Source organism: Schizosaccharomyces pombe (genome assembly GCF_000002945.2).
Source record: "Schizosaccharomyces pombe strain 972h- genome assembly, chromosome: I".
NCBI classification, from domain to species: Eukaryota; Fungi; Ascomycota; class Schizosaccharomycetes; order Schizosaccharomycetales; family Schizosaccharomycetaceae; genus Schizosaccharomyces; species Schizosaccharomyces pombe.
This window is the reverse complement of record NC_003424.3, coordinates 2,637,262-2,645,382: the sequence shown is the minus strand read 5'-3', so window position 1 is coordinate 2,645,382 and position 8,121 is coordinate 2,637,262. Positions and strand designations below refer to the sequence as shown.

Below are 8,121 nucleotides of genomic sequence, written 5' to 3'. Positions count from 1 at the left end.
GGGGTTTTTAGGTGTAAGTAGTTTAATTCAAGATACTGTCCGTTAGTGACGAATTTACTCTAATTATTTAGGTTATGCTATTACAAATGAAGGTTATTCATTTTAAGACTACAATACGTATGAGTTTTAAATAATTAACAAAAAAGTTGTCAAAATCACATATTCATGTATCAAAAAAAAGTCTACTAAAAGAGATTTTAACAGTATCTAGTTTGCATTCTAATCTTTTTTTCGGTGATTTAAGGCTTCACCGAATAGCTACGGCGGAACATGTCATCAATACCAGTAAGGTAGTAAGTACCTGAACGAAGACGTTCGATGCTTCCTTTGGGAGTAAAATTCTTTTTCAAGTGTGCTTGATGGCGTAGCTCAATAGCCTCTTCATACTGCGTAGGGGTTAAACAATGACGATTATCCAAATCGTTAACCAAGTTAGTTTTCTTGGCAATTTCAGAGACGTCGCCTTTGACAACGAATGAAAAAAACGAGGCAGCCAAACCAGAACCATAAGAGTAAGCACCGACGCGTTTTCCTTTAAGTTCATCAGCGGGGACACGGCTAAGTAATGCAGTTAAACAAGAGAAAATACTGGCAGTGTACATATTACCACAGTTGGTAGGGGCATAGACACTAGGGGAAACTCGTTTGTTAAAACGCTCTTTAGTTATGGCCATAAGACCTTTTTCTAAAGCCTTGTCGGTAAGGGATTTCTTAGCATCCAGGGTGCTAAGAAGTTCACGGACACCTTCCAACTCGGGATTAGATGGTTCAGCAGCGCTATCGGTGTACAATAAACGCGCATATGCTTTTTGGACTTGTTTGCAAGTAGGAGCGTGGAAAATGCAATAATCAAAACGATCCAATCCAAGTCCTTGACTTTTTCCATTCTTAGCAACATCACGAACATTGTAATTAGCATATGCTCCATCAAGAGCTTTAACATAACATTCAAGAGAAAAATGGCCATCAACGTAAGGGTATTCACTCGTCAAATCGGGTTTGTAAAAATCGTAAGCATGTTGCATGTAAGTACCACGTAGACCAGGTTCAAAAACAATAGGGGCATTAGGACCAACCAAAAGGGCGACACAACCAGCACCACCGGTAGGACGAGCATTGCCCTTGGCATAGAGAGCAATATCACCAGCGACAACTATACCATCACGGCCATCCCAAGCAGAAGACTCAATCCAATCGATTGTGTTAAAAAGAGCGTTCACGCCACCATAACAGGCATTAACACAATCAATACCTTCGACATTGTGGTTATCCCCAAAAAGTTGCATTAAAACACTTTTGACAGACTTAGATTTATCGATGATAGTCTCAGTTCCAACTTCCAAACGACCAATCTTGCTTATATCAATTTGGTATCTCTTGATAAGTTGAGAAAGAGCGGTAAGACCAAAGGAATAAATGTCTTCACGATCGTCGACAAAAGCCATCTTAGTCAAGCCGAGGCCAATAGTATACTTTCCAGTAGAGACTCCATCATGCGCTTCGAGGGCAGCTTGTTCAACATACTATAGGGTAAAAACGATTAATATCAGGTTCTGAAGGAATTTAATGAGAAAGTATTTCTATTACTTTCCTCTGAAGCTTGCGTAAATTTGTACTATTGAAAAAAGATGTAGGTAATGCATGCAAATAATTTGGAGGAGAAGTTTTGAAATAAAGTAGCGACTCATTTATAACATACCTGATTGGGAGTGTACAACACGAGGCCCTTAATACCAATATCTTTTCTATCAAAGGACATTTTCTTGAGTTTCTACAAAGTGTGAGGGTTTTGAAAAAAGATTGCACTAACCTATTTGTGAGGCGACTAAGCGGAAAATTATCGAAGTATCTTGGTTATGGTTAAATGAAACAGATAGCTTTAGTTAGAGCGACAGTGTGTTAACGCGTTGCAACGTATCTTATTGTACGTGTGTTTAGGAATTTTTCTATTTGAGCTATTATAATATTTCAATTAAATTCTGAATCTACGATTAATAAATAAATTATTATTCATAGAAAAATTTATTTATTAGCTGGGAATAGCTTTGTATCATACGTTCACGTTTCTCGTATGATAAGATCGACCAATTCTTGAATATTAAAAGGAATAACATTGCTAACGTTATATTTTCGGCTAACATTTATCTTGCGTTTTATTCTTTTGCAAATAATATACAAATACAAACGGTGGACAAGTGAACAATTCGCTTCTCAATCGTACTTTGTTTCAAATAGAAATTCATAACTGTTTTCTAAAAATTAATTATTTGGCTATGCTGACTGCACTCGTGTATTACTTATACTTAAGAAATTAATAAACCCATAAATATCGCATTTACGAAATTACAAATAGAATTGTTTAAAATAAGTACAGATTAAAGAAGTGAAAAATTTAAGAAGTAATGGTTTTTTATGTTTTACTACTCCGTTTATAACAAGTCCACTTCATATAATAATTTTTCAATTTTACGTTTTTATCGGCTTTATTCCACTTGAAATATGCATACAAATTATCTATTTTAAGTCGGCAGTAGTTCGCTCGTATTTTAAATTAAATTTTATATGCGGCACTTAAATCCAATATTTTTTTGGACGAAACATAAAAAATAAATAAATATTGAACAGCATTAAAAAATAAGAATTGAATTATTGCTGCCTCCATCCATTCGAAATTCAAGTAGTAATTTATTAATTGATAGCAAGGTGCTTTTTACGGATACCAAACATAGTGATTTGTATTTAACGTTTGAATTAGTCTTTCAAAATGTCTGATTTTTTTCGAGTAATATTGTGTATTTCAATAAACCCACTATAAGCAGCAATAAGTCACAAAATTAAACTTATATTCTACAGAAAAGTCGTTACTTTTTTTCTTATTTATTTACAGAACCAAAAATAAATAATTAATTAATTTAATACAAAAATCGAGACTGTAAAACAAAAGAAGCATAAAAATAACGAGCTTACATTGTATTACCTTAGTTCGTTCCGCTATTACGAATCGGATGCTGCAGTAGCGCATGTATATATATATATGCCCTTCTACATTTTTTACATTCCTCAACTGCTAAAAGTCAAAACGATTCTGTTGCTGTGCTATTTTTCTCTATTAACAAAGCGTTTGGAATTGATATACTCAATCGATTCGTTCTATTGAAGTCACCATTGGGTTTATGTTCCTATACTTTGATTAACGATTCAGCTTGCTAATTCAAACCAGCTTCCAAAGCATTTAATTCTGCCGATTACGCATCTTTGCTAAGTGTTAAGCGCATATGCACATTTGGTTTGATCCATATTTCTATGTGTTTATGTTGATTGACGTCTGTTTAGCTTATTAAAAACTACTTCCTTCTCAATTAAAAAAAAAAAAAAAAAAAAAAAGTTTAAAAAAAATTACTTAACGTTTGATCTCTTTGTCTGAATACCTTTTAATTTCTGTTTTCATTTACTAGACGCACATTAATTTCCGCTGTCAAAAAGTTTGCCGTTAAATGCTCTTTAACCCAAACGTATTTTAAACAATTCTATCTAGAAACGTTAAAAAATCAAAAAGATTCATTGGTTTTATTGTTAAGAAGTGTGAGACAACCATTCTTAATTGCTGACATTTCAACACTTTCTACTTCTCTCTTTCGAAAATTCCGGTCTTATCCGTTGTAACTGTTTGTTAACGTCTTTTTTTTCGTTTAAGAACAGAGTTCCTCGGATACATCTTTTATCTAAGCGGTAAATATAACAAGTTTCTGGGTTGTACTGATTGCATATCATAGCAATCCTTTGAACATATCCCTTCGAATGCTAAAAAATTATTAGCGCTTTCGCTCATTATCGATTTTTACTTCATCTTTAGGTTTCCTGTCATACTTACGATTTATTTGTTTAGTTTGTTAACGTTAAAAACCATTCCTTTAATTATAATCTTATTAATTTACATTCAAAAGTTTCAGCAAGATGTCAATCTCTTCCAAGGATTTTCAAAATGTAACGTCAGCGGGTTTCGCTGATGATACTTTCGCTGCCGATACATTTGCTGCTGATAAAAAAAGTCCATTTGAATCCTCGGTTTTTGAAAACAAAACCCAGGTGCTTCCTGTGGACAGCGTGTCTAGATTATCTAACGGAGCTCGAAGTCGCAGCAATTCTAACATTTCTTTATCTGAGCCACACGCACTTAACGACACTGTTGAAGATCAACCAGTTAGCAAATGGGTTTGGGTGCTTGCTTTTGCTGCCGGTATCGGTGGTCTACTGTTTGGCTATGATACAGGTGTCATTTCAGGTGCTCTTGTAGTTATAGGTACTAGCTTGGGCGGACATGAATTAACAAATGGTGGTAAAGAATTTATCACCTCTGCAACATCTCTTGGTGCACTTTTAGGAGGGATAATTGCTGGTGCCCTTGCCGACTTTTTTGGTAGAAAACCGGTAATTGCAATAGCTAGTATCATCATCATAGTTGGTTCCATAGTACAGGTTACGGCTCACCATCTTTGGCATATGATTGTAGGTCGCTTTGTTATCGGTTGGGGCGTTGGCATTGCATCACTTATTATTCCTTTGTACCTAAGTGAAATCGCTCCGTCTAAAATACGCGGAAGGTTGGTTATCATATATGTTTTATTAATTACAGCTGGTCAAGTAATTGCCTATGGAATTGATACAGCTTTTGAACACGTCCATAATGGTTGGCGCTGGATGGTTGGTTTAGCAATGGTTCCTGCAGCTTTCCAATTATTCATTCTTATTTGGCTACCCGAATCTCCTCGTTTGTTAGTTAAAAAAGAAAGATCTCAGGAGGCTTATAACACTCTGGCTCGAATCTATCCTACTGCTCACCCTTACGAAATAAAGACTAAGCTCTATTTAATTCAAGAAGGAGTTCGTGATCCTTTTTCAGGATCTAGATGGCAAAAGATTGTGAAAACTTTTAAAGAATTATATTTCAATCCTTCAAATTTCCGTGCATTGATACTGGCTTGCGGACTGCAAGCGATGCAACAACTTTCCGGATTTAATTCATTAATGTATTTTTCTAGTACTATTTTTGAGGTTGTTGGCTTTAACAATCCTACTGCTACTGGTCTTATCATTGCAGCTACTAATTTTGTATTTACCATTGTTGCCTTTGGTGTGATTGATTTTTTTGGTCGAAGAATCTTGCTCCTGTTGACCGTATGGGGAATGATTGCTGCTTTAATTGTATGCGCGGTGGCTTTTCATTTTTTGCCGAAAGACGAGAATGGCAATTATACTTCTGGTCAATCAAATGCTTGGGCTATCGTTGTTTTAATTTCGATGATTGTTTACGTTGCGTCGTATGCCTCTGGACTTGGAAATCTCCCTTGGCAACAATCCGAGCTTTTTCCTATGTCCGTTAGAGGTCTAGGCACTGGCATGTCTACTGCTGTTAACTGGGCTGGTAATCTTGGTATAGGTGCTTCGTTCTTAACATTGATGAGTGAAATAACACCCACAGGAACGTTTGCCCTTTATGGAGGCCTTTGCTTTTTAGGATGGCTTGGTGCACTTTTCTGCTATCCTGATTTAACCGATTATACCATCGAAGAAATTGGGGAGCTGCTTAAACATGGATTTGGAGTTCGTGAAAGTATGCGACATCTCAAACGCGTTCGACAAGAGCGAGCTTGGTCTCGTGAAGATAAAGAGCAAAATAACTAGACAGTCTCTTATTTTCATATTATTTTTTCATCACAGTCACCATTAGGTGAAAACTCATATATTTAATTGCGCTTATCAAATCGAGTAATACTGTTTCATAGATTTTGTATCTTAATATTTATATTAATTGATTACATATATACAAATATCTTGTGCCTTGTGTGCTATATGAACTCCAGATGTTGCCGCTAAAGGGTTGAAAGCAGTTAAGCTAGACTTAAATTGTCCATTCACTTCACGCCGTAAATCTATATTTTTCTTCCTTACTCGTATTTATTTTTTTGATAATAAATCCTTATCTAAAAATAGTACTAAATCCTTTCTTTTTTGAAGACGCGACTTTGAATGTATTCCAATTCAATACATTTTTTTTAACGGGAACATATTTATTGTATCACATATTAGTATTCAAGTTCTTCAATATAATTAGACGGAAATAAACCAATTCGACCAACAGTAGGACTGACGACAAGGCCTTTCCACCACCCGTCCTTTTGTCTATTTAAAACCACTAAAGTATCGTCAACGTTTAAGTCAATTTCTGAGGGAAGTGTAGCTTTGTAAGCATAAAGCGCACGTACTATTAATTAGTTAGTAAAATACTATAAATCATATTGACTTGAGCATTTTATTCAGAACTCACCATAAGCAAAAATGGGAAATCCGTCCGGAGTAATCGTAGGATGAGTAGCATAATATTTTAAAAGCGACTCTTTCTTATCATCTAAATTTACTGGATTCCTGAGAGTTGGTATCGCTTGGACTGGAGGTGGTGCTAATTGAAGGGTAGATGCTGTTGCTTGATTAGAGGGAAAAACTGCAAGTTTCGGTTTAACTATAGGTAATTTGTGCTTCGTAAGTTCTCTCTCATTATTTATATTAAGCGAAGGCAACGTTTTAAATGGGATTTCGGTGCTTTTAGTCTTTTTAGGAAAGTCGTATTGAGAAGGCCATTTGGATCCAGGTTTTTTTGCATCAACAAAAGAAAGTGATGTGCTATTTATTGGAGAAGTTGTGGGAGTTAATTTTTTTGGACTTTGAGAAATAGGAGATGTGACAGTATCCACTGACAAAACTACCCCCCTATTTTCCATCAAACTTTTCCCATCCTTACGATTTTGGTAAGAAGGATAATAGTTGTTCACAAAAGGACTTAATCTAAGCATTGACAAAGCTTCGCTCAGCTGATTATTGCGCTCATCAAGTTCCGCATGTTCTAAAGAGTAAGCAGATATGGGATTTGCCGTACCACTATTTTTTTCAGCAGGTTGAGTAATCTTTAAAGAGTTCGCAATTTCCATATCACTTTTAGAAGGAACTTGCAATTTGTTATGGTACACTGGATTTGTAAAAAGAATAAAATTCTCCATGCTTGTCATTAAAGCAGCAGCCGAACTCTATAACACCGTTAGATTAACTAGCTAGAGAAGGAAGGCATAACATAAAGTGTTATTGGAATCAGAATAATAATTGCATATTTGTTGCTATACCTTAGAAATAGTTTCATTGGAGAATTTATTTTCTCTGTCAACATATTCTTTCATAAACTCTTTAACATGGGTCTGAAAGTAACGGGACGCTTCCAAATGCTTCTTGTTACATTGCATAAGTTCTACGCACACCTGTTTGGTCAAATCATTTAAGGGTGCACATTGCTTAATCGCTTTAATTGATTTCGTCAATTTTGCTAATTTTGCAGCATATTCCAATTCCAATGAAATTCTTTATAAAGTAGATTAGTCAAAGTTTGAAATGAATTATTACACATTTGTGTCAGTTCGAAATATAATAAGGATAACCCATCATTAAAAAAATACTTAAAAATTAATGATTCGAGAGTATCAAATGGAATAAGATGCTTCTCTTCGAAATTAATTTAAGCTTCAACTTACCTTTGTTCAACAAGCTGCTGCCAATTGTTAAGCGCCTCAGTGCTGATTTCTGTACTGTACTCGTTTGAAGAAAACGAATTCATTATGGGGGTATCTCTTTCTTAAGTTAATTCGTATAATTCAGCTTAATGAGACATTCATTGTTTTTTTTTGAGTTGGTAAAGCATGCGACACTGTCAAGTTTCCAACGCGCATTAAATTTGAAGTAACAGAGGTTAATGCTGTTATACTATGCCGAGGGCAGTGTAAAGAATATGCAGAAGCTCTAATTAATGAATTTTTTATATCTATTTATTTATTTATTTATTTATTTTATTTGAATTTATTTTGATATAGGAAATAATGCTAGATTATTGTTGATCTGAAAAACAACTACGGCTTTCCTACTTTGAAATCTGCTAGATAAATTAGTAGATAACACGTAAATTGAATGCCTGTTCTTTTATAGAAATCTATTGTAAAAAAAATAAACATTCAGCTTTTGCCGGGGGGATGTATATCTATTCTCTAGTTGATTCAATTAGTATTGATAAATGACCTTTAAATT

General features: G+C 34.8%; 3 protein-coding genes and 4 long non-coding RNA genes across 7 annotated transcripts; 4 read left to right on the top strand and 3 right to left on the bottom strand.

Moving 5' to 3' along the window:
* Nucleotides 1-47: 47 nt before the first annotated feature.
* Nucleotides 48-972, top strand: SPOM_SPNCRNA.843. The gene has a single exon (NR_151225.1). It is a non-coding gene; the product is annotated as a non-coding RNA (long non-coding RNA).
* On the bottom strand, nucleotides 129-1,859 carry hcs1 (3-hydroxy-3-methylglutaryl-CoA synthase). Its single transcript, NM_001356073.2, has 3 exons — nucleotides 1,811-1,859; nucleotides 1,700-1,771; nucleotides 129-1,523 (listed from the first exon to the last, which is right to left on the bottom strand). The coding sequence occupies exons 2-3, from the start codon at nucleotides 1,757-1,759 to the stop codon at nucleotides 240-242; spliced, it is 1,344 nt and encodes a 447-aa protein (NP_001342835.1). The 5' UTR covers nucleotides 1,760-1,771; nucleotides 1,811-1,859; the 3' UTR covers nucleotides 129-239.
* Nucleotides 1,860-2,032: 173 nt separating this feature from the next.
* SPOM_SPNCRNA.3180 lies at nucleotides 2,033-2,330 on the top strand. The gene has a single exon (NR_192547.1). It is a non-coding gene; the product is annotated as a non-coding RNA (long non-coding RNA).
* Nucleotides 2,331-3,062: 732 nt separating this feature from the next.
* itr1 (myo-inositol transmembrane transporter Itr1) lies at nucleotides 3,063-5,790 on the top strand. Its single transcript, NM_001019287.3, has one exon. It carries the CDS (start codon nucleotides 3,955-3,957, stop codon nucleotides 5,680-5,682), a length of 1,728 nt encoding a protein of 575 aa, NP_593858.2. The 5' UTR covers nucleotides 3,063-3,954; the 3' UTR covers nucleotides 5,683-5,790.
* Nucleotides 3,931-5,732, bottom strand: SPOM_SPNCRNA.3179. Its single transcript, NR_192546.1, has one exon. It is a non-coding gene; the product is annotated as a non-coding RNA (long non-coding RNA).
* sfp47 (SH3 domain-containing protein) lies at nucleotides 5,752-7,741 on the bottom strand. The gene is made up of 4 exons (NM_001019286.3): nucleotides 7,575-7,741; nucleotides 7,173-7,404; nucleotides 6,326-7,079; nucleotides 5,752-6,262 (listed from the first exon to the last, which is right to left on the bottom strand). The coding sequence occupies exons 1-4, from the start codon at nucleotides 7,655-7,657 to the stop codon at nucleotides 6,084-6,086; spliced, it is 1,248 nt and encodes a 415-aa protein (NP_593857.1). The 5' UTR covers nucleotides 7,658-7,741; the 3' UTR covers nucleotides 5,752-6,083.
* Nucleotides 7,170-7,818, top strand: SPOM_SPNCRNA.3178. The gene has a single exon (NR_192545.1). It is a non-coding gene; the product is annotated as a non-coding RNA (long non-coding RNA).
* The last annotated feature ends 303 nt before the right edge of the window (nucleotides 7,819-8,121 follow it).

Coding starts and splice junctions, on each gene's coding strand:
- hcs1 (NM_001356073.2), bottom strand. CDS start 1,759: ATGTCCTTTGATAGAAAAGATATTGGTATTAAGGGCCTCGTGTTGTAC. Junction 1,524..1,699: donor TGTTGTACACTCCCAATCAG/GTATGTTATAAA, acceptor TTTACCCTATAG/TATGTTGAACAAGCTGCCCT.
- itr1 (NM_001019287.3), top strand. CDS start 3,955: ATGTCAATCTCTTCCAAGGATTTTCAAAATGTAACGTCAGCGGGTTTC.
- sfp47 (NM_001019286.3), bottom strand. CDS start 7,657: ATGAATTCGTTTTCTTCAAACGAGTACAGTACAGAAATCAGCACTGAG. Junction 7,080..7,172: donor CCAATGAAACTATTTCTAAG/GTATAGCAACAA, acceptor ACGGTGTTATAG/AGTTCGGCTGCTGCTTTAAT. Junction 6,263..6,325: donor ATTTCCCATTTTTGCTTATG/GTGAGTTCTGAA, acceptor ACTAATTAATAG/TACGTGCGCTTTATGCTTAC.